This window comes from Chiloscyllium plagiosum, unplaced genomic scaffold (genome assembly GCF_037043375.1).
Source record: "Chiloscyllium plagiosum isolate Xiang-an unplaced genomic scaffold, Cpla_swu_hap1 HiC_scaffold_27, whole genome shotgun sequence".
Taxonomy (NCBI): Eukaryota; Metazoa; Chordata; class Chondrichthyes; order Orectolobiformes; family Hemiscylliidae; genus Chiloscyllium; species Chiloscyllium plagiosum.
In genome coordinates, this window is record NW_028270165.1 from 89,649,423 (window position 1) to 89,675,266 (window position 25,844).

Consider the following 25,844-nt stretch of genomic DNA (forward strand, 5'->3'; position numbering starts at 1 on the left):
TCTGCAGAGTTCCAGGGAGTTGGAAGAGGGGATTAGCAAAATTTTTTAGGGTAGGAGTGAAAGGAACAGGGTGGTCATTATGGGGAACTTTAACTTCCCCAACATTGACTGGAAATGCTTTCACTCTAGTACGTCGGATGGATCAGTTTTAGTCCCGTGTGTGCAGGAGGGCTTTCTGACACAGTATGTTGAAGGGCCGACAAGAGGGGAGGTCACACTGGATCTGGTGCTTGGTAATGAACCAGGCCAGGTGTTTGATTTAGTGGAAGGTGAGCACTTTGGAGAGAATGACCATAATTCAGTTAGGTTTCATTTAGCGATGTAAAGGGATAGGAACATGCCACAGGTCAAGAGTTATCGATGGGGCAAGGGCAATTATAATGCAATTAGGCAAGACTTAGAATGCACAGAATAGGGTAGCAAAATGCAGGGGATGGGAACAATTGAAGTGTGGAGCTGGTTTAAGGAACAGATATTGTGTGTCCTTGATAGATATGTTCCTGTCAGGCAGGGAGGAAGTGATAAGGTAAGGGAACCGTGGTTTACAACAGAAATTGCATCTCTTGTTCCAAAGAAGGAGGAGGCTTATGTGTTGATGAGGCAAGATGGTTCAGAAGCGATGGAGAGTTACAGATCAGCTAGGAAGGATTTAAAGAGACAGTTAAGAGCAAAGAGAGGACATGAACAGTCTTTAACAAATAGAATAAAGGAGAACCTAAAGTTTTCTATAGGAATGTGAGGAATAAAAGGATGATTAGGGTAGGAATAGGGCCAGTCAAAGATAGAAGGGGGAAGTTGAATGTGGGCCCTGTGGAGATTGGAGAGGTGTTAATGAATATCTCTCATCGGTCTTCACTCAGGAAAAGGAGAATATTGTAGAGGAGAAGAATGAGGTATGAGATATTAGACTTGAAAGGATCGAGGTTAGTTGCACACAGATGTTATCATTTCTAGAAGGAGTGAAAATAGGCAAGTGCCCTGGGCCGGATGGGATTTATCCGAGGATTCTCTGGGAAGCGAGGGAGGAGATAGCAGAGCCTTTGGCTTTGATATTTGAGTCGTCATTGTCTACAGGCTTAGTACTTGAGAACTGGAGGATTGCAAATGTTGTGCCCTTGTTCAAGAAGGGCAGCAGAGATGACCCAGGTAATTATAGACCAGTGAGCCTTACTTCTGTTGAAGGAAAGCTTTTGGAAAGGAATATTAGAGATAGGATTTACAATCATCTAACAAGCAACAATTTGACTTCAGATAGTCAACATGGTTTCATCAAGGGCAGATTGTGTCTCACAAACCTCATTGGGTTTTTTGAGAAGGTGACCAAGCATGGAGATGAGGGTAGGGCAGTTGACATGGTGTACATGGACCTCAGTAAAGGTTCCACATGGTAGGCTGTTGGAGAAAATGCAGAGGCATGGGATTGAGGGTGATTTAGCAGTTTGGCTTTCTGAAAGAAGGCAGCGAGTGGTGGTTTATGGAAAATATTCAGCCTGGAGTCCGGTTACTAGTGGTGTGCCACAAGGATCTGTTTTGGGACGACTGCAGTTTGTCATTTTTATCAATGACTTAGACACAGACATAGGTGGATGGATTAGTAAATTTGCAGATGACACTAAAGTCGGTGGAGTAGTGGACAGTTTGGAAGAATGTTATAGGTTGCAGGGGGACTTGGATAAACTGCAGAATTGGGCTGAGAGGTGGCAAATGGAGTTCAATGCAGCTAAATGTGAGGTGATTCACTTTGGGAAGAATAACAGGAAGGCAGTGATCTTGGAGTCCAGGTGCATAGATCCCTGAAAGTTGCCACGCAGGTGGATAGTGCTGTTAAGAAGGCACACGTTGTGTTAGGTTTCATTCGTAGAGGGATTGATTTCTGGAACTGCAATATCACGGTGCAACTATACAAAACGCTGGTGCAGCCACACTTGGAATATTGTGTATAGTTCTGGTCCCCATATTTCAGGAAGGATGTGGGAAGCATTGGAAAAGGAGCAAAGGAGATTTACCAGGTTGTTGCCTGGTCTGGAGGGAGGGTCTTATGAGGAAAGGCTGAGAGACTTGGATCTGTTCTCATTGCAAAGAAGAAGGCTAAGATGGGATTTGATAGAGACATACAAGATGATCAGAGGATTAGATAGGGGAGACAGTGAAAGACTCTTTCCTAGGATGCTGATGTCAGGGGGCATAACTTCGAATTGAGGGGTGATAGATTTAAGACAGATGTTAGAGGCAAGTTCTTTATGCAGAGAATGGTAAGGGCGTGGAATGCCCTACCTGCTAAGGTAGTCAACTCAGTCACATTCGGGAGATTTAAACAATCCTTAGATAAGCGCATGGTTGATTTTGGGATAGTGTTGGGGAACGAACTGAGAATAGTTCACAGGTCGGCGCAACATCAAGGGCCGAAGGGCCTGTTCTGCGCTGGATTGTTCTATGTTCTAAACTTAGTGCAGGAGGCTGAAAGAAATGAGCAGCTTTAAAACAAAAACCTCTTGAAGCTCAAAGCTTTCAATGAGAGTCTGAGCCCGGTGGTAAGTTCAGGGTAACCTTTATTGCAACCCAACTTGGTTACAGCTTCAGATCCCCCCAGCAAAAAGGCAGAGAAAAAGCAGTTGCTTTTTGAACAACTCAAGGTGAAAGTGCACACACCACACCTCCCCTTGTCCCACCCCCCTCACTGTCTTTACTCTTGGCCAGCACCAAGTTGTCCCTTTGTAATTGGATCCTTGGTACAGCCATACCCTGGAGGAAGTATTGCCTCACTCAGCAATTTCAACCCATACCCTGTCTCCAAGTAAGTTTCTCCCCGCTCATTTGCCAGGAAGGGGCAGTGTAGAGTCAACCAGACTGCTGTGGGTCTGGAATCACGTGTAGGCCAGACCGGGTAAAGGATGCAGCTGGAACGACTGAGTGAATCCTTTCCCACAACGGCGGTTCCCTTCCCTAACAAGGGAGAGAGTGATACAGATGGGGGCTTTCTCCCCCGCACCACCCCCTCCCTGAAACGGTCTCATCGTTAGATTCCGCACTCCACATTTCTGACCGAATACCAATTCTGCCATCTGTCGTGGCGGGATTCGAACCCGGGAATCCCTGAAAGTGGGTGTTTTAAAAAATTCTCAAGGTCAAGGACCAGGCTCGCAGGAAAGTAGTCTGACACAGAACAAACAGCCAAGAGGCGAGTCTGCTAGAATATAAGTGTTTTATTCCCCGCAGCGTCGCCACAACCAGGTCTCGTACTTACAACGGGTCTGGTTTATACTCACTCTACGTGTTACCGGAACTGGGAGCCGTCAGTTCTCGTAGAGCGGTTGCCAACAACCCACGCTCGGCGGTTAAACGCAACCCCGGAGCAGACTCTACCGAACTGGAGACTTTTCCAGCTGATATACTCTTTTCCAGATATAAACATTCATGTGAACAGCAGAGCAAGGCTAAAAAACACATTCCATTCTGGTTACATACAGATAAGAAGATTCACACGGGAAGGTGTATAATAAGATTCACACGGGACTAAGCGACACCTTCCATTTTCGGTTAGATTCACACATGTATTGGGACACAATTTTAACCCTTTCACCACATTCCACTGCTTGGCCCAATACATGTGTTGCATTATGATTCACACATGTATTGGGACATAATTTTACACCACATTCCACTGCTTAGCCCAATACATGTGTTACATTATGCCCATATGTATTCTTTCTAACAAGCGCCTACGTACACGCCAAATATACAAGCAAGTCAGGACATTACAGCATGTTAAAATCACCAGGACCGCTACCAGGATCGACAAGGGTGGGAACAGGAATGTCCCCGCAGTGGAGGACATACCACTCAATATGTCCCACCAATGATGAGCTGACTCCACGTCCACTACACGGGCAGCATGTACTACCTCCTGTCCATGTATAAAGGTAGACACCGTAACCTTGGTGACATTGGTTTGATGCTTTCGTAATATCTGCTTAAGCTCCTCGGATCGGTCCAATGCTCGCTTAAACCGATCCAGGGAAATGTTCCAAGGATTCATCAGCACTTTCCATTGCACCTTGGTAAAGTGGCGAGCACTGCTATAAGTGGTCAACAAATAGGTGTGATTCTGCCAGTGCCACTGATAGACATTTGAGAGGCATCCCGAGAACGGTGCTGAGGGAAGCATAGGATGTGGATTATTGGTAGCCACACAGAGCGTGTGTGGCCCAATCTGCCACATCATGTCCCTTGGAGTCTCAACAGTCCATTCGCACAGGGCCGTTCCCTTAGTCAAGCAAGGGTCCCGATACCTGTCCATCAGTAGGCAAGTTTTCCCCCGATCAGTCTGTTCACAAGCGGACAGATCATAGATAATATTGGTATCTGGGCTAAACCACTGTCCCCTTGTCTTCAGAAAATAATATCCAGAAGATGTAATCACTGGTAATACATAATATCGACAGACCGTAACAGTGTGGGTTACATTCATGGTAACAAAGTATCCGTTACACATAGTTGCGTTACACCATGTTCGCTCTGGATGGGTTATCATCCACAATTTCTCAGATACATTCCATAGTCCCCTCCACGCTTGTACATTGGGGGATGTTACCACACGCAAAAAGCGTTCTTTCTGTATTTGAGCATGCAACATTTGAATATGACAGGCAGTCCAATTTAACTGAGCCGTAATGTTCTCAAACAGTTCCTGAGTGGCACCCCAGACATCCAGTTCCCATTGCAGAGATCGTATCATTATTTCAGCTGTCTCTCCTTGAGTCATCATTACGGATGGCATCCACCTTCCAATAGTATGTAGTCCTTGTGAGGTGGCCTGTCCCGTGTTAGATAATTTAGTACGGGTTACCTCAGAGTCAATGGCATTCGAGATACCCATAACAGTTCCTGCGCCTCCCAGCAGGGTGTCGTACCACGCTCGTCGCCGCCTCTTGGTATGACACTCGGGTATGAGGGGCAACTGAACCCGCCAATGAACATCAGTGTGCAGTACCGCCCGAGCCATCTGTTGACAAGTTGACATAATAGGGGCCAACTGTGTTCGATGCGACCGCACGCCCCCCGTGGCTGGCCCGCCCCGCGTGGGGTTTAATAACGCCTCAGACGGGGCGTTCGTCGAGGGCAGTACCATTATTAACCACATGAATCGATGACGATTCCGAATATCGGTGGCATTGCGCAGCCACAGATCTTGCCCCCGAGCTGCGACGCTCCAATGAGTCCCCGTTGTCCCGCATGTCTGGGTGCGTCGGTCCCACAAACACGTCTTGACTTGGGCATTTACCACCAGGGTGCAATTAGGCGGTATGAACGATATGTCATATTTTTCCCCATCCCGGCGCATGTAGCACTGTGCACACGTGTACAATTGACAGTCGCTGGTGAGAGTCAGAACAACGCACTGCTGACCGGGTTCACATGTAAAATTGTCCTGCGTCCGTCGCTGGCTACTGGCCTCCCACCGCACCTCATGGCGGGCGACCGGTACCAGCGTCCAGGCCGTGATACCGATGCCCTGGAGTGGCCATCCGATCGCGAACATCGCCAATAGGAGTCGCAATCCCCATGACCACCCCATGTTCAAGGCGGAGGGCCAGCCTGCGGGTGCATAGCAATTACAACATTATTTAGGTCTCACGTAAGTAGCACTGGTTCGCCGGGACGTTTGCCCAGGTCGGGTCCCCGGGGTACATAATGGTGACCAGACTGTCCTTCCCCTGTGCTATGATTTCGGCCGGCCTGGGGGGGCCGGTCGTCTGGCGCACCCATACCTTGGCCCCCTTAGTGTCAGTAGACCCAAATCCCCCCGTCCCACGCTCAGTAACCGTAACGGGAGCTCCCGTCTCTTCCACCGTTGTAAGGTTACATGGCTTAATGACCAATTGCGCTATTCTGTCCCCCTTCTGTATCACGTAAGGTTCAGCGGTGATGTTGACCAGGATCACCCCCAACTCCCCTTGGTAGTCCGCGTCAATTACGCCTGCCATCACATCAATCCCCTTTAGTGACAGTCCCGACCGTGGGAGGATATGCCCATAGGTTCCAGGGGGACAAATCAATCCTAATCCGGTCTTAATCACCGTAGGTTTCTGTTGGATCAAAGTCTGGGCAGTTAGTGCTCGTAGGTCCAGTCCAGCCGAAGCCGGCGTGGCCCTTACGGGAATATCAGCTTCCTCAGCGAATTTCCACATTTTAATAGGCTGAGTCTTTGGGGTATCACATACTCGTATCATCCTATTCAAGGGTGTTACCCCATTTCCTAATGGGCGGTTATTAATTTGTTTCACCACCCGAATTAGTTGCTTCTTCCAACCTGTTAAGTCATTGCAACCTCCTGCTTTTCGTAGTGAGGACTTCAGAAGCCCATTCATTCGTTCTATAAGTCCCGCAGCTTGTGGGTGATAGGGTACATGATAAACCCATTCCACGTGGTTATCGTGACACCACTGCTTTACCGCCCTTCCTGTGAAATGGGAGCCATTGTCACTCTGGACCTGTATGGGCAATCCATAAAATTGTTCAATCAAATCTAAACATCGCAAGGTAGCCTGTTGATTGTTGTGACGACAGGGATGGGCTACCAAAACCCCAGACATAGTGTCCACAGCTGTACATATGTGGTTACATCCTTGTGAGGAGGGTAAGGGACCCACAAAGTCCATTTGCCAGCTCTGTCCCGGACCATCCCCCCGATGGATATGTCCCATCATGTGTTGGGGCACTCCCTGCCGCTGATGTTGACACTGCTCACACTGGTTTACTGCAGTCTTAACATCATCTACCATAAGATCTATTCCTCGGTCTCGAGCCCATTGCAAGGTTCCTTGCACTCCCCAGTGCCCAGCCTTAAGGTGTGCCCATCTAGCTAGGTCCACTGAGGTGCCCCTTTGCACCATCATGGTTCGGACGATACCATCCACATATCGGTTATGTAGAGCTTCCACATCATTTCGAGATGTATGGGCATCTACGTGGGTGATGTATATGACCAGGTATTGAGCTTTCTCCCATATATCTTCCCATAACTGTTTACCCCATACTTCCCTATTCTGGATCATCCACTGATTGGCCTGCCAAGTTGGCATCCATTGTGTCATGCCGTTAACCACTGACCACGAGTCAGAGAACAAACAAACTCCCATGACCCCTGCTTGCATGACTACCATATGCACTGCTTTTAATTCTGCCCACTGACTACTTTTTCCCTACCCTAATTCTTCTAGGGTAGTGCCTTGTTTTGGGTTAAAGGCGGCAGCTTTCCATCTACGCTGTCCCGCTTTCCATTGGGCTGACCCATCTACGAACCAAGCCGTGGCTTGTTCATCCGGGGTCAGTTCATCATACCGTTTTCCCATCTTAACGGGTGATTCCTTGTATTCAATCACCTCAAACCGTTTTTCCCCTTCCTCAGGGGCCTCCGCCACTTGCTCATGTAGGACTGACACTCCTTTCTGTCCAGTCCGCACTCTCTCCGACACATACCATTTCCATTTAATGATGCTGCTCTCTTGGGCAGTTCCTATTCGGTGGGTAGTGGGGTCACTAAGTACCCACGGAAGAATAGGGATAGCTGTTCTCATGATCACTTCATGTCCAATGGTCAGGGCTTCGGTTTCCACCAAGCCCCAGTAGCATGCTAATAACTGTTTCTCAAAGGGGGTATACCGTTCCCCTGCCGGGGGTAATTTTCGGGACCAAAATCCCAGTGGCTTACGGGTTCTTCCCTGTTTTTGCCATAAGCTCCAATTGGCATAATCCCCCTGTGCTGAGACTTGCAGTTCTACAGGTCCTGACTGTATCTTTCCCAAGGATACAGCTTGCTGTATCGCTTGCTTGGCCATTTCAAATGCAGTTTGATGGACCTCCGTCCATTCGAACGCTGCCTTTTTCCTCGTAACTCGATACAAAGGTTTTAAAATTTGTCCTAAATGGGGAATATGCTGTCTCCAGAATCCGAATAACCCAATAAATTGCTGCACGTCCTTCTGGGTGTGAGGGACGGCAAAGACCTGAATCTTATTTTTAGCTTTCGCAGTGATTTCCCTTTCCCCCTTGTTCCACACGATTCCTAAGAATTTTACCGTTTGAGAGGGACCCTGGATTTTGGCTGGGTTGATCTCCCACCCATATCCTCGCATATGTTGAACCAGTTGGTCCAGCAATTCCTGAACCTGCTTCTGACTTGTCCCCTGTATCATCATATCGTCAATATAGTGCGAGATCATCACTTCGTCAGGCACTTTAAAGGCAGCCAAGTGTTCTGCAACTATCCGGTGGCAGATAGTAGGGCTATGCAGATATCCTTGGGGCAATCGCGTGAACGTGAATTGTCTACCCTCCCAAGTGAATGCGAACTGTTCCTGCCTATCTTCGGGAATAGGAATTGTGAAGAAGGCATTAGCCAAATCAATTACTCCGTACCACACCCCTGGATGATGTTGGATTCGTCCTATAATAGTGACGGCATCCGGGACCGCTGCCGTCAAGGCCGGAGTGTGACGGTTTAGTTGCCGATAATCTACCGTCATCCGCCATGACCCATCGGCTTTATGTACGGGCCATAAGGGGTTATTCCACGCCGTGGTGCATGTCCTAAGCACTCCCGCTTCCAAATAATCCTTAATTGTGGCAGATATTTCTTTATGTCCGCCGGGAATCCTATACTGTCTAAGACTTATTACGCGATCGGCGATCGGGATGGGGAAGGGGTCCATTTTAACCTTTCCCACTAACACCGTCCTACAGCGCAAAGCCATTTTCGTGATTCCAAATTCAAACTTCCCTTGTTGGAGGTGAAGTGTTAAACCGGCCAGAATGTCCATTCCCAGGATCCATTCTCTAACCGGTGTAATGATAATTGAATAAGTTTTAATGGGCATTGTACCTATCTTTAGGGGCAATTGTACTGTTTTTCCTTCAATCAGATTACCTCCCAGCCCAACCAGCGTGACTGGGGTTCCTTTAAACTTATGGGGCGTCCCATAGATTAAGGTGGCCTCCGCCCCTGTGTCCACTAGAGCCATAACGGTTTGGACGGATTTGCGCCAATAGATAGTCAATGATACATGAGGTCGAATGTCGTCTGCTGACCATTGGCTCGTTCGTGGGCAAACCCTTGGGGCTTGGCCCGATTCCTATTGTTCCTCCCATTCATCTTCCCCAGACAGCACTGGGTAAAGACGTTTGCCTCGCCCTTCTTTGTTCTTGCCTTTCTTACTAGGTTTCCGGCCACGCCTATCCACTTTATAACACTCTCGGAGGGGAGGCCGTACCTCCTCCTCCTCCTCGTCCTCCGAGGATTCCCACCGCTGGGAAGTGGAAGTTCTACCCCTTCGAGGCTCATTAACAACCGGACCCCGTGTCTGACATTTTTGTGTCAGTAATTCCACTAGGTCTTCCATAGTGGGTCGGGACTCCGTCTCTACCCGGGACACCTTCAGTCCCTTTCGTCTGCATAAGTCTTTTAATTCCGGTGTAGGTAGGCCATCAATCTCCGATGCTGGGACCTGCGCCCGTATCAAAGCTTGCCACAAAGCACGCCGTGAGGGGCCTTGGTTACTTCCTTGATTAGGGTTTACTTTTCCCCCTGCCCGAGCCTCAGGGCGACGCCCCTCCGTGCCCCCCTGAGAAGCACGGGTTGTGGGTCCCCAATCCCCCAAACCACCCATCTCCCTCATCATACTACGGGCATCTCCTAGGGTTTCTCCCCGTCCACTCAACATTATGGTTAATAACAGTGGTTTATAATGGGGGGGGGCAGTCTTCACTAGGTGGTCTCTTAGTCTGTCTACTAACATTTGTGTTATCTACCTCGTCCAGCACTCCCAGCAACAGGGCATCCCGCACACACAAACGGGTTAGCCTCTGAACCCCTTCCTTAATTGTTGTCCAAGTTCCTTCCAAGGGGGGCCAATCGGACGGGAAGGGATACTGTTCAGCCACTGCCCTGGCATACATCCCAAATAAGGTCCCCATACTGCGATCTATTACCATATCCTTGGCTTGTCTGCGGTACCCCAGGTCTATGGCAGCATCCTTTGCTAATCCACCAAACTTGGGAGCATCCTGATAGTCTACCTGCACTTGTTGCCCCCCTTCCTCGAGGAGCCGAATTAGCCATAGCTCTAACGGCTCCCCAGGATTACGTCGGGTTTTCTGGGTGATAAACAGCACCTCATCGGTAGTGAAGTCTTCCGTTAATTCAGAGAATTCTGCAGGAGGCTGAGCCCGCGGTAATTCATGCATAATTGCCTCCCCTTGTTCATTCCGTATAGGGTTTCCTTCCTCATCTAACATTACCTCCCGTTGCACTGGGAGACGTCTCTGAACCTGCTTTCTCCTAACCACTGGTTTAGCTTGGAGTACGGGTGGGTCCTCTTCGTACTGATCATCTGAATCTCCCCAAATGTTCCCATCCCAATGATCGATATCCCACCGATCCCCGTTATTTAACTGGGCTACAAACGCCCGTACTTGTACCGGGTCCGGGGTTCGAGGGACCTTCCTTTTCTCTTTCCGTTTCTTAGCAGACAGATACATAATAGTTCGTCCTGCTAGTTCAGTTAATGCTGTCAATTCAGCTTTTAACTTCATAATTTCCTGCCTCAACATAGAGGCATCTCCTGAACTGAGTCCCTGCTCATGTTTCAGGAGGGCTAATTCTGCTTCAGCTTTTTGGCGCTTGTCTGACTGTTGTCTACAAGCCGCCGCACAGGCCCACATCCTCCGCTGTACCCCAGGCAAGGGGTTCTTCGGCAGGACTGGGATCCTCTCAAGGGTGGACAGCAGCGACCCTGGGGTTCCTACGCCCTCGGCCTCCCAGTTCTCCGGTCGCCCCCCACCATTTCTCAAACAAACTGCCACGCCATGCCACGGTCCATGCCATCCCGGGACGGTCGGGACCTCCACAGTTTGTTCCTCTGGTTTCTTAGCCTTTTTCCAAAACATTGTTCTGTATCAAAATCTTTCCTCAATTGCGATTGATCCTGCCGGCTACGCCAAAATGTTTTAAAAAATTCTCAAGGTCAAGGACCAGGCTCGCAGGAAAGTAGTCTGACACAGAACAAACAGCCAAGAGGCGAGTCTGCTAGAATATAAGTGTTTTATTCCCCGCAGCGTCGCCACAACCAGGTCTCGTACTTACAACGGGTCTGGTTTATACTCACTCTACGTGTTACCGGAACTGGGAGCCGTCAGTTCTCGTAGAGCGGTTGCCAACAACCCACGCTCGGCGGTTAAACGCAACCCCGGAGCAGACTCTACCGAACTGGAGACTTTTCCAGCTGATATACTCTTTTCCAGATATAAACATTCATGTGAACAGCAGAGCAAGGCTAAAAAACACATTCCATTCTGGTTACATACAGATAAGAAGATTCACACGGGAAGGTGTATAATAAGATTCACACGGGACTAAGCGACACCTTCCATTTTCGGTTAGATTCACACATGTATTGGGACACAATTTTAACCCTTTCACCACATTCCACTGCTTGGCCCAATACATGTGTTGCATTATGATTCACACATGTATTGGGACATAATTTTACACCACAGTGGGTTGATGGTCCAATCGATATTGGCACTCGGCCATCATTCCTTCAATCCCCCTGCAATGGCACGTGAACTCGCTGGTGGGTCAGCAGGTGGGAGGAGCAGGAGAAGCCCTTCCCGCACTGAAAGCAGGTGAACGGCCTCTCCCCGGTGTGGATCCTCTGGTGTCTCAGCAGGGTGGAGGATGTGCTGAAGGCCTTCCCACACTCGGGGCAGCTGAAGGGCCTCTCCCCCGTGTGGACCCGCTGGTGGGTCCACAGGTTGGAGGAGCGGGTGAAGCCCTTCCCGCACTGAGAGCAGGTGAACGGCCTCTCCCCGGTGTGGACACGCATGTGGATCATCAGGTTGGAGGAATCGCTGAAGGCCTTCCCGCACTGAGAGCAGCTGAAGGGCCTCTCCCCCGTGTGGATCCGCTGGTGGCTCAGCAGGTTGGAGGAGCGGGTGAAGCCCTTCCCGCACTGAGAGCAGGTGAACGGCCTCTCCCCCGTGTGGACCCAGTGGTGCCTCAGCAGGGAGGAGGAATCACTGAAGGCCTTCCCACACTCGGGGCAGCTGAAGGGCCTCTCCCCCATGTGGACCCGCTGGTGGCTCCGCAGGTTGAAGGAGCGGGTGAAGCCCTTCCCGCACTGAGAGCAGGTGAACGGCCTCTCCCCAGTGTGGGTCCGCTGGTGCCTCATCAGGGAGGAGACGTCGGTAAAGGCCTTCCCGCACTCTGGGCAGCTAAAGGGCCTTTCCCCAGTGTGGACCCGCTGGTGCCTCATCAGGGAGGAGACGTCGGTAAAGGCCTTCCCGCACTCGGGGCAGCTAAAGGGCTTCTCCCCCGTGTGGATCCGTTGGTGCTTCTGCAGGACGGAGACGTTGGTAAAGGCCTTCCCACACTCGGGGCAGCTGAAGGGCCTCTCCCCCGTGTGGATACGCTGGTGCTTCTGCAGTGCGGAGACGTTGGTAAAGGCCTTCCCACACTCGGGGCAGCTGAAGGGCCTCTCCCCCGTGTGGACGCGCTGGTGGCTCCGCAGGGTGGAGGAATTGCTGAAGGCCTTCCCACACTCAGGGCAGCTGAAGGGCCTTTCCCCGGTGTGGACCCGCTGGTGCCTCATCAGGGAGGAGACGTGGGTAAAGGCCTTCCCGCACTCTGGGCAGCTAAAGGGCCTTTCCCCAGTGTGGCCCCGCTGGTGCCTCATCAGGGAGGAGACCTGGGTAAAGGCCTTCCCACACTTGGGGCAGCTGAAGGGCCTTTCCCACGTGTGGACCCACTGGTGGCTCCGCAGGTTGGAGGAGCGGGTGAAGCCCTTCCCGCACTGAGAGCAGGTGAACGGCCTCTCCCCAGTGTGGGTCTGCTGGTGCCTCATCAGGGAGGAGATGTCAGTAAAGGCCTTCCCGCACTCGGGGCAGCTAAAGGGCCTTTCCCCAGTGTGGACCCGCTGGTGCCTCATCAGGGAGGAGACCTGGGCAAAGGCCTTCCCGCACTCAGGGCAGCTGAAGGGCCTCTCCCCGGTGTGGACACGCTGGTGTGTCAGCAAGGTGGAGGAATGTCTGAAGGCCTTCCCACAATCTGGGCAGCTGAAGGGCCTCTCTCTGGTGTGGACACGCAGGTGTCTCAGCAGGGTGGAGGAATGTCTGAAGGCCTTCCCACAATCTGGGCAGCTGAAGGGCCTTTCCCCTGTGTGGACCCGCTGGTGGGCCAGCAGGTGGGAGGAATGTCTGAAGGCCTTCCCGCAGTCGGTGCACGGGAATGGCCTCTCCCCGGTGTGACTGCGCCGATGAGTCTCCAGGGCAGACGGGACACGGAAGCCTTTCCCACAGTCGCCACACTTCCACGGTTTCTCCACGGGGTGAGATTCCTCAGGTTTCTCCATGGCCACAGCTTCAGCTGCTCACAAACACATGGGGAGCCCCTCCCTGCTGTGAAATCCCCTTTCCAGGCCGTAAAACTGTTTCAGGCTCCACACACACTGTGCTGCCACAATTGGGTCTCTCGTCCAGTCCCACTGATGCTGAAAACGTCCTCAAACAGGAACCAAAAAGCATTGATTCCTCTCACAGAAATCACAGTCAAAAATCGTTGTGGTCCCATTGGATTGAGTGACTGTCAGACATTGACATCAAAGTGAGGACTGCAGACGCTGGACAGTGAGTCAAAAAGCACAGCAGGTCAGGCAGCGTCCGGGGATCAGGAGAGTCAATGTTTCGGGCGTAAGCCCTTCATTCTTTGATTTTGAAACTTCAGTCTTCAGATTTTCAAATACTCTGCAAAAAGGGATTACAAAAGGGATTATCAGTGCAGGGTAGAAATTCAGAACAAGCAATTCTACTTTCTGTGGAATATTCTTTTGTTGTTTCACAAAATTGAAAGCACCATCCCACTCTCTCTCCCCCTCTGTTCTCACTCCGCTCTAACTAATTCCCCTGAAGGTGCTGATTCAGGACCTTACAGGGGCAGAAAAAGCAAAAACATCAAGACTGACATCTCTCTGAATTTTGGATACCTCCACCTGAAAGTTAATATCTTTCACAACGCTGGGATCCTGCTGAGAGTGAGCAGGTCTGATTTTGGGAAGCAAAAATAAAGTGTCCATTCAGGGTGAATCTGCAATGCAGCTTCTTGAGGAAGGACCAGACACAAAATGGTTAATGACCCCGAGAAAGTGGGAGTAAAATGAGACATCAAGGCATTAACACCAACACACTTCAGTCAAACTCTTCTGCTCCCAGTCAGGGCAAAACATGGTCTGAAAGTCCAGCTTTCACAACCATACTTCTACTTCCACTGAAGACAATGAGAGTCACACAGCACGGAAACAGACCCTTTGGCCCAACCTGCCCAGATATCCTAAATTAATCTAGTCACGTTTGCCATCACTTGGCCCCTATGGGAGCCGGGTGCTGGCAGCTGGGACTAAATTGGGTTGGCTATCTTGTCAGCAAGGACGAGTTGGACCGAAGGGTCTGTTTCTGTGCTGTACATCTCTATGACTCCAGTTGCATTTGCCATCACTTGGCCCTGACCCATCTGAACCCTTCATATTCAGATGCCCGTCCAGGAGCCTTTTAACTTGTCATCGTATCAGCACCCACCACTTCCTCTGGCAGCTCATGCCATCGCTCAAGTGACCCACATTGAAAACGTTTGGTCTGGTGCACTAGATGACACCAGGATAATCTCAGATCGTTCCAGATCGCATCGATACTCAGTCAGTGGCTTTCCCGATCAGGATGTTGTACGTGATCAAACAGGTCAGTGGGTAGGCGATGCCCCACCTCTTAGTTCAAGTATCTCTACGAGAACTCCCTTGCTGAAGGGTCCCTTGCAGACACTTCAACTGGACTTCATTGAGTTGTAGAAATGAGTTGAGTTGCTATCAATATGTTTTGCTTATTGCTGATGTCTTTTCTAAGTGGATTGAAGCCTACCCTCCTCCTCACGCTACTGCTGAGACTGTGGTGTAGATTTTGTTTAAGGAAATAATTCCCTGCTTCAGTATACCTGCGTGCATTAGCTCGGACAATGGACCACACTTTGTAGGTAATATTAACGGAGAACTCTGTTCCCAGCTTTGTATTTGTTGGCAACTGCATGGTGCTTATCATCCTCAGGCGGCCGGACTTGTTGAATGTTTTAACCAGACTCAAGACTAAACTTGCCAAATTAATGGCCCAGTCTGGCCTCTCCTGGTTATGCTAATCCCTGTGGCCTTATTCCAGATGCGATCCATATCTGTGGGCAAGATACAACTGTCTCCAGCTGAGAGTCTCTCTGGTCACCCCCTCCGTACCCCTTGGAACGATTCGGCTCCCTTCTCAGTCCACTTCCACCACATGACCGAAACAATGATTGGTTATGTTCTTGCTCTAACTAGTGTTATGCGTGCCTTTCACTCCCAGGAGCGTGCGGCATACAGCGATGTTCCCTCCCTTTCAGCCTCGTCACGGGTAGAACCTGGTTCGTTGGTGCTCGTCAAGAACTGGACTGGCAAAGGTCTCTAACCTCGTTGGGATGGCCCCTTCCAGGTTTTACTTCCCACCCCTACAGCGGTCACAGTGGTTGGGTGCTCAGCTTGGGTCCAACTGCACCATTGTAAATTGATTGACCGCACCAATCAAGAGGAGGGAAGAGGAGGAGAGAATCCTGGAATCCCAACAAAAGGAGTGGACCCTGTCCAGTTGGGTTTTTGAATCTTGCTGTTATTTTCATGTTAATCTTATGACAGATACTTGAACTAAGAGGAGGGACATGTGGGTGATCGCTTATCTCCTCACCTTTCTGATCACATACAACATCCTGATGGGGAAAGCTACTAAGTATGGATGCGACCAGGAATGATCAGAGATTATCCACCACCTATGCTGAGATGATGTTGTCCAGTGCACCGGACCAGACGCCTTTGACGTGTGGAACGTGACGAAGATTGATTATTGCAATGGTCTCTTACATCAGAAAGACCAGATGGTCCATCTGGACAGTAGAAATCAGTGGGAGTTACCATGTCGTTACCATGTTTTTTTGATTTTACCTGCAGATGCAAGCCTAGTGAGGATAAAAATTATCAACTCAGGAACACCATCCCTTTTTGCAGGTCGGGCCAACTTGAGAAAAGGGAAGCCTGATAGGGGAAACTCCTCAATCCACAAACAACTTATTGATACAGGCCCACAGAACGCTCTTCACCCCAGAGGCAGTAGCATGTTACTCATCTCTATCGGGAGATGACTTACTTGCCCCGTCCCCAATCCCCGATTCCATTCCATTTGTCAGACTTCCTGCTGCCGACCCTGCGAAGAGAAATATCACTTTCCAATACCTCCGGTCTGTGTATACAAACAGCTGGTGTAACACTGGCTGGGGTACAGCAGGCCTTATGTGGCACATGGACTTGGAACGGAACCCTTCCCTTGTGCATTTATAGGCCTTTTCTCTTTTCAGAACCTGATACTGTCACCAAGACCATGTACAATAGAGCTAAGGGAGAGCCCAATGGGAACAGCATTCTGAGGACCATTGTCTCCCATACAGTGCGAGTGCTCGAGTCACTTGGCCCATTTTTTACAGCTCTCAAGCAACTCCTCTTGCAAAATGTCGACCCTTTACTCCTGTAGACCTGACCAGACCCGCTGCTGCAACATTTCAGTAACCTATTTTGACAAACTCTCCATAATATAAATCAAACCAGACTATTATTTCTTCAGCTAAGGTAAAGCTACCAATTTCCTTGTCCTTGATGACAAAGATGTCCCTGATAAGGTCACTATCAGAGCCCTTGTTCCCACAACAGTACCTTGTCCTGGCCAGTGGACAAGTCGATGGAACCTCCATCTGAGGAGGATGCAGCGGTCGGTTTCAGCCAACCTTGCTCCAACTGGAAGGACCCCAAGGGACTGGGTGACAATACAGGACACCCGATAGGCTGGGGAATCCAGAGTACCCTGGGGTTGGAAGGATTGGCAGGGGTGACAAGTCAACAGAACCACAATTCCCTCTTTGACGGCCTGACCATTCGAGGAAATAAGACTAAAGAGGCTCTGAAACAGAGTAAACTGGGATTATCAGACCTGTGTCTTTACTCTGTGCAGAATCGGTCTGCCTTAGACTATATACTCCCCCAGGAGGGTGAGGTCTGCACCATTGTCCAAGATAAATGCACTATGGGCGTTCCCGATCTCACTGGCAATATTACTAAGATACAAGAAGAGATCCAGGTATTCCTTGACAGAATGACTGAAGGGACCAGTTGGGGAAACTGCAGATCGGGCTGATGGTACAATTGGCTTATCAATTTAGCTATGTTTGTTTGTCAGTATTGGTATTGTTAGGTATTTAATTGCTCGGCTTATGAGGTCCCTTAGTGATATAGATTTGCCCCAGAAGATGCTCCTTTTGTGATCCGATGGCTCACCCACACGTGTCGATGGCGATGATAAATATGACCAGATGAGCTGCGAAGATGGTGGTGCCGCTCTACAGGATGTTGATGGCTGGACCACCTTGAAGGGCATTCGTTTGGACTAGCCTTCTCTTTCAGTGATCGTGGTGCAATTAAAGGGAGGAATGAGTGTGTGGGCATCTGGGTGATAAAGTCTATAGCCTTAAAACTTGTCTTTAAACATTCAGATTAAAATGTAATGCTGAATTATTGAATACATTTACTGCACTAGAAAATAAACAGGCAGGAAGGCTCAGAAAGAGGGCAGAACTTAAAGATAGGGACACCTGGGCTCACCAAGTGATAACAAGATGCTGTGAGGCAATTAAGAACGTTTGCCTCAGCATCGGTGAATCTGTGTGAACAGGATCCCAAGTGATAACATTCACAGCCGTTCCCTTGTGAAATGAATGTAAGTCTTTGAATCTGACCCTGAAACAAGACTCGGTACTATCCATAGCTTTGCAATTAATGGTTGGATCTTGTCCATTATAACATATTCTTACTACCCATTGCAAGCGGGGCTTTCACAAAATAAATCTTTGCTGTCGTGAGAGTTCAAAAGGGAGAGACACAGACAGACACAGAATTGAATTGCATTTTGGGACTTTATGATGAGAGGTTTTTATTCCAGGCTTCCAAAGAGTGCGATCTCCAGGACAAACCAAGAGAGAGGCTTTACAGGTCTGACTCCACAAAGGATTCCCTGGGCTGCATCAAATCTCCACTTTAACATGGGAGGTAGGACAAAATGGCTTCTGCTTGGCTCACTCAGTCAGAACTGAGTCAGGCAGATACTCGTGACTCAGAACAAATAAGGATCCACAGACTGGTGTAAATCCGGTGAAAAAAAATTGCAAATGCTGAAGTAACAAATGTAAACCTAACCATTAATCGTAGAAATTACAGTTTAATGCTAACTACCAGACAGAACAAATACGATTCCAAAAACAGGTTGTCTACAAGAAATTATGATAGATGGACGCCACAGTGGCACAGTGGTTAGCACTGTTGCCTCACAGCGCCAGAGACCCGGGTTCAATCCCGCCTCAGACGACTGACTGTGTGGAGTTTGCACATTCTCCCCGTGTCTGCGTGGGTTTCCTCCGGGAGCTCCGGTTTCCTCCCACAGTCCAAAGATGTGCAGGTCAGGTGAATTGGCCATGCTAAATTGCCCGTAGTGTTAGGTAAAGGGTAAATGTCGGGGTATGGGTGGGTTGCGCTTCGGTGGGGTGGTGTGGACTTGTTGGGCTGAAGGGCCTGTTTCCACACTGTAAGTAATCTAATCTAATCTAATCTAATTAGATTAGATTCCCGACAGTGGGGAAACAGGCCCTTTGGCCCAACCAGTCCACACTGACCCTCCGAAGAGTAACCCACCCAGACCCATTTTCCCTCTGACTAATAATGTATCAAACACTATGGGCAACTTAGTATGACAAATCCACCTGACCTGCACATCTTTGGACTGTGGGAGGAAACCAGAGCACCCAGAGGAAACCCACGCAGACACGGGAGAATGTGCAAACTCCACACAGACGGTCACCCAAGGCTGGAATCGAACCTGGGACCCTGGTGCTGTGAGGCAGCAGTGCTCGCCACTGTGCCGCCCTAGGCTAAGTCAAATGTGCGCGAGGACATGGCAGGATCTGATTGGTTGTTACTATGTGATCATGCTCAATGTCTGACTCTAAACAATGGACATAAGTTCTATCCAAACTCTGTAAAAGTCAGCGGATTCTTTTGGCACACTAGAAGTACTCATCGGTGGCCCAGTGGTTAGCCCTGCTGCCTCACAGCACCAGGGTCCCAGGTTCAATTCCAGCCTCGGGGGGCTGGCTGGTGGAGTTTGCACATTCTCCCCATGTCTGCGTGGGTTTCCTCCCACAATCCAAAGATATGCAGATGTGGTGAATTGGCCATGCTAAACTGCCCATAATGTTAGGTGCATTGGTTAGAGGGAGATGGGTCTGAGTGGGCTACTCTTCAGAGGATCGGTGTGGACTGGTTGGGCCGAAGGGCCTGTTTCCACATGTTGGGAATCTAATCTAATCCTTCTGTGCTGATCAGAGTCTACTGACCCGGCTGTATCAAAGAATAAACTATTCTTTGTGTGATTGACAAAAGAGTCATTTCCAGGTGTGTTTATTGACCAATCCCAGAAATCCGAAGATCCAGACAGCAGTCCAGATCAGAACAACCAGACAGGAAACGGTTAATATCCCCAGAATGTGGGGAGCAAAATAAGACATCAAGGCATTAACACCAACACCAGGGAGAAACTGAACATAGAGACGTGACAAACATTAGTGGCAAGCCAGAATCACAGATGTACAGCACAGAAAGTCCCTTCAGTCCATGCTGACCAGATCTCCTAAATCAATCTAGTCCCATTTGCCAGCACTTGGCCCATGTCCCTCTAAATGTTTCCAGACATATACCCATCCAGATACCTTTTAAAAGATTGTAATTGTACCAGCAGTCATCACTTCCTCTGGCAGCTCATTCTTTACACACACCACCCTCTGTGTATAGGAGTTGCCCCTTAGGTTTATGGTGAGGGTGAGATTTAAAAGAAACCTATGAGCAATCCCAGATCAAAGATCTTGTCTGTTTACCCTCGCCATGCCCCACATTATTTTATACAAGGTTGTAGGGTCACCCCTGTGGGATATAGGGAAAGCAGTGTTACTTCTGCAACCATAATTGCTTCTGCGAGGTAAATGAACTAACGCCAGGGTATAATTGTTTCAGCCAAGAGTGGAGTTAACAAGAATGAAAGCAATGTGAAGGAAATATATAATTACTTTTGTATTAGCTAAAATGTGCATACAAGAATGAAATGTGCCTGCAAACAATGGTAGATGTTACAAACAGATAAGGTGCTGTGAGGGGAGAGGGTGTAGGTTAAGCTAAATTCCTCTTACTAATAGTAATAAGCATCTGTTCCCTGCTTCTGCCAAAACAAAAAAAAAGCCACAATCAAGGAGGTCAGAAGGCTCAGTGTCGGCGAAAAATGGGAGGAAATGTTGCTTTCGCCAACAAGGAAGCAGCTGGCAGTGAGAGGATATACGCTAACACTTTGTTCACGCACAAGGCTGAAGAAGGCAAGAAATAGACAAGAGTAATGGGCGCCACCGGGAAAGAATGGAGAGACAAACCGATCTTTTGCGGATCAGCTTGGAACATCGGGGGGGGGTAGAGGAGGAATGTGAATGAGGGAAAGAAGCTGAATGTGCTGGAGCAAGGTGGAGGAAGGACAGAGGATGTAAAACCGGCTTGAAGCTGCAATGAGGAATATTGCATGTGCTGTACTTGTACCTGTGGCAGTTACTGGTGGGAATCGGGTGCATTTTAAACATCAAAACAGGAGATATCCAGCCCTCCCCCTTCCCAATCTCTATCCTTCAGTCCCTCCTCACCCGGGTAACTAAGACACATACCTGAGTTTGCGGAGGCTGCTCCCTCCCTGCATTCACTCCAGTTGCTACAAGTGACCAATTTCCCCTCCTCCCATCTCTGCCTCCCTCCCAGGATGCGCCTTGTGACGTCACAAAGAAACTAGGGGCGGGGCGAGGAATAGTGACGGTTTAGGGGGCGGGGCATGGCCAACAGCGGGACGCCGCACTGCGCATGCGCTGCGCCTGCAGCACACGGGGAGGAGAACATACTTTCCAAAAAACCCCTCCCTTCAGAGAATCCCCACAGTGTGGAAGCAGGCCACTCGGCCTCACCGACCCTCCCAAGTGTCACCCACCCACACTCATTCCCCTATCCCCATTGCTCTTCATTTATCCCTGAGTCATGCACCTTACCTGCTTAGCATAGCCAATCCACCCTAACCTGGGCACTATGGGTAATTTGGCATAGCCAATCCACCCTCACCTGCACATCCTTGGGCACTGTGGGTAATTTAGCATGGCCAATCCACTTTTGATTAGAGTGGTGCTGGAAAAGCACAGCAGTTCAGGCAGTGTGAGAGACAATTTCGGTACAAACAATTGAGATGTGCATGACCCCAAAGTCTAAGGGGAATAGAGCCATAGGGGTAGGGTAAAACATGCTTCTCTATAATAAAGGACGAGACATCTGCTGCTACGGATTGATAAGACCACTCACATAGACAGAGTAGAAAAACAAGTCCTTGACTGATAAGACACCAGGGTCGAAAAACAACTCGGGAAACGTCTGCTGCAGACTTTGTGATATGGGATGGAAAAATACTGACTGTTTAGAATGTGAACCTCGTGACTCTTTAGAGCTATAGAGGGGAGGGACTTGTCCTGTATTTAATCAGAAACATTGTTAGCCTCGGGTGCCTTTTTCTCAGAAGGGTGCCCAACTCTGCAGACTTGTTAATAAAACTTTGTTTTCCTGAATTTGTCTAGAGCGATTATTGAGAAGCGATTTTCGTTTCTAACAAACTTGGGGGCTCGTCCGATCAACACTCCGGCCGCGAGGGGTGGCTGAGGAAGGACATCGGAGAAGGTGCACCCTGCCGAGTTCGGCAGTCCCTGATTCCTTGCTTGTCGCCCCCCGTGGCTTGAGCGAGTGATATCCAGAAGGCTCAGGAGAACAAAGGAGGGGTGTGGCCGAGGCAGTGGGGACGGTTAACGATCGAGTAATTTCGGTGCACCGAACCCAGGTAAGAACAGACTTGCGGGAACCGTCTTTCCGGAGGACTGGGGACCTGCGGAGTGCCTGTAGATTTTTCTACAGAGACGTGGGACTCAGGAATCTAGAGACCGGGGCTCGTCTGTGCGGGATTTTGCAGAGACCGTGTTTGTGGAGGAACGTGGACCTACGGGGTGCCTGTGATCTGTTTCACAGAGACGTAGGACACAGGAATCCAAAGACCGGGGGTGCCTGCAAAGGGACCTGGGCGATCACGGGACTGAAGGTCCGGGAATTGGCTAAATAGTGATAGATTATCACGGGATAATACAGAAATCTCCGATTTTACAAAGTCCTCGGCAATGGGAAATAAGGGATCCAAGGCGAATAAGGGAAAGATAGGCTTGAGCGTAGACAATGAAAAATACCCCGGGGTACCTGACGATAGTCCGTTAGGAATAATGTTAAATAATTGGGATCAGGGTAGGAAAAAGGAAAATCTAGAAAGAAGATGGTGAAATACTGTCAAACGTGGTCCCAAAAACCTATTCAGGGAGACTCAGTGTGGTGGCCTAAATTCGGCACTGACGAAGACTGGGTCCGGCAAGCTCTAATTTTATATGTCAATTCGAAACCTAATGTTACTCGGGAGGAAAGTGATTACGCCCTTTGTTGGCTGCCAGTCACACTATCTTGCAAAATGAAGGTAACCAATGAAGACTCGAAAGGGCAGAAAGAATGGGAACCTTTAGATCACTTACCGCCGCCCTACGTGACCCTGTCTGCCCCGCAAAATAGTCCTTCGGGTGGCGACGATTCAGGGGAAGGGGAAGAAAGCGGGGAGGAACCACCAGGTGCCTCAGGAGTACAGACTAGATCTCAAGCTGAAAAGAGTCACAGACGAAACTCTGTCCCGATTGCAAGAATGAATCCACTCCGGGAAGTGCCCATGGGAGGCGCGGAAGGAGGGACGGGATATGTGAACGTCCCCTTAACGAGTACTGAAGTACGGAATTACAAGAGGAAGATCTGAAGGATGCCTTCTGGAGTTGCCCCCTTGACGAAGAAAGTCGGAACCTTTTTGCATTTGAATGGGAGAATCCCTTCACAGGACGAAAGCGACAGTTAAGATGGACAGTCTTGCCGCAGGGATTCACAGAGTCACCCAACTTGTTTGGACAAATACTGGAGCAGATCTTAGGAGGATTTCGGTGTAACGCGGAGAATCAATTGCTCCAATATGTTGATGATCTCTTACTCTCAGGACCGAGAGAAGAGGAGGTACGAGCAGACACCGTTGCCCTGCTGAACTTCCTGGGGAAACAGGGCCTACCCGTCTCCAGGACAAAACTCCAGTTTGTGGAGCAAGAAGTAAGATATCTGGGCCATCAGGTCAGTAAGGGGCATCGCCATATCACGCCAGAACGAATATCGGAGATTACGGGTATGCCAATACCCAGGACGAAGAAGGAAATCAGACAATTCCTGGGGCTAGTAGGGTATTGCCGGATATGGATTGAAAGTTACACCACTCTAATAAAGTTTTTGTACGACAAACTGGGACAAGAAGAACAAAAACTGGACTGGTCAGATGAGGAGGAGCAGCAATTTAATATTATTAAAAGTAAACTGATCCGAGCTCCGGTATTGGCTTTACCCACCCTGAAGGAACCGTTCCAGTTATATGTTAATAGCGCCGGCGGAATTGCCCAAGGTGTGCTTACCCAGCTGCGGGCAGGGAAACGTCAGCCGGTTGCATTTTTGTCAAAAATGTTAGACCCTGTGTCACGTGGATGGCCGACCTGTATCCAGGCAGTGGCAGCTACGGCAATGTTAGTAGAAGAGGCCCGGAAACTTACCTTTGGAGGAAGAATCACAGTATACTCCCCACATTTGGTTAGTACCATACTGGCTCAAAAGGCTCACCGCTGGTTAACAGACTCTCGCATCCTGAAGTATGAGACGATTTTGATGACCGGAGACGATCTCAATTTTGCAAAAGATCTCAGTTGCAACCCTGCCCAGTTTCTATACGGACGTCCTGCAGATGGGGAACAGGAGCATGATTGTGTGGAATTTGTAGACTTACAGACCAAAAGCCGAGAGGACCTGCAAGAGGCCCCGCTGGGTGAGGGACAGGAACTGTACATCGACGGGTCCTCCCAGTGCATCAGTGGGGTACGGTACAGTGGCTATGCTGTCGTAGATGGCGCAACGAAACGGACGATCGAGTCCGGACGACTGCCCGGGAAGTGGTCAGCCCAATCCTGTGAGTTGTACGCCCTCCAGAGGGCCCTGAAGTTGTTGGAGGGGAAAGTGGGGACCATATATACTGACTCAAAGTATGCATACGGAATCGTTCATACTTTCGGGAAAATCTGGAAAGAGCGAGGATTGATAACTTCCCGGGGAAAAGAATTAGCTCACGAACAAATGATCAGCCTAACATTGGAAGCCCTGGCGTTACCTATAGAACTCGCAGTAGTCCATGTACCCGGTCACCAGAAGGGGTCGACACCGGAAGCGGTGGGAAACCGGCTGGCAGATGAGGAAGCCAAGCGGGCAGCGGTCGAAAAACACGTCCAATTATTAACATTAATACCGTTGAGGGAAGGGCTCGCTAAACAACCCGTCTTCACCCAGGGGGAGATTGATAAAATGGATCAATTGGGTGCCCGGCTAGAAACTAACGGGAAGTGGACGGTTCCTGATGGGAGACAAGTACTGAACAAACAGATCACCCGGAGTATTCTGCACCGATTACACCATCAGACCCACTGGGGGGTGCAAGCCATGTGTGACACGATCCTGAGAGACTATGTATGCAGGGGGATATACACGTTAGCCCAACAAGAAGTAGTCGGATGCCCCACTTGCCAGCGAATTAACAAGAAAGCCATGCGTTCTATGCCAGCTGGTGGTCAGCCTCTCGCGATTAGGCCATTCCAGAGGATCCAAATTGACTTTACAGACTTACCCCCAGTACAGAGATGGAAGTATCTGCTAGTAATAGTAGACCATTTCACCCACTGGGTAGAGGCTTTCCCAACCGCCAAAGACGATGCACCAACCGTGGCCCGTCTATTGTTCGAGAACATAATCCCGAGATATGGCATGATGGAATCTATAGACTCAGACTGCGGGACACATTTTATTTCTAAGCTACACCATTTGATCTGTACTGCCCTGGGTATCCAATGGAAATTCCATGCACCCTGGCATCCCCAGAGCTCGGGTCGAGTTGAGAGAATGAATGGCACGCTCAAGACCCAATTGACTAAGCTGATGTTAGAAACTAAGTTACCCTGGCCAAAGTGCCTTCCCATTGCCCTATTGAGGATACTTACAGCACCTCGCCAGGATATCGGGGTCTCCCCCTATGAGATGCTGTTCGGATTACCATATTGGAGTAAGGTTGATGGGTGTCCCACTCTACAAGGGGGAGATGTATTCGTCAGAGACTATTTACTGGCCTTATCCCGTTCTTTTGCAGAACTCCGGAGAAAGGGTCTCCTGGCTCAGACTCCGCCGCTCGACTTCCTCTTGCATAAGGTGGAGCCCGGAGATTGGGTACTTGTAAAGACCTGGAGGGCCGAAAAGCTCCAGCCGCAGTGGGAAGGACCGTTCCTGGTCCTGTTAACAACTGAAGCCGCTGTTCGGACGAAAGAAAAAGGGTGGGCCCACGCATCGAGGATAAAGGGGCCTGTTCCGCCAGAAGGAGGGAGCACTTGGACATGCGGGCCAGGGGACAAGCCGTTGGTG

General features: G+C 49.6%; 1 protein-coding gene across 6 annotated transcripts in view; it reads right to left on the bottom strand.

Moving 5' to 3' along the window:
• Positions 1-25,844, bottom strand: part of LOC148144954 (uncharacterized) — a 237,413-nt gene that overhangs the window by 125,206 nt on the left and 86,363 nt on the right. For 4 of the 6 annotated variants that reach the window (XM_087975500.1, XM_087975501.1, XM_087975497.1 and 1 more), the window contains exon 2: positions 11,326-13,797. The exons of 1 other annotated variant lie outside the window; for it this stretch is intronic. In XM_087975500.1, coding sequence (XP_087831626.1) covers positions 11,598-13,406 — 1,809 coding nt within the window. In that variant the 5' untranslated portion in view covers positions 13,407-13,797 and the 3' untranslated portion in view covers positions 11,326-11,597. Of the gene's footprint in view, positions 1-11,325; positions 13,798-20,911; positions 20,967-25,844 lie in introns of those variants that run through there. One more of the 6 variants, XM_087975498.1, reaches the window with a different exon arrangement.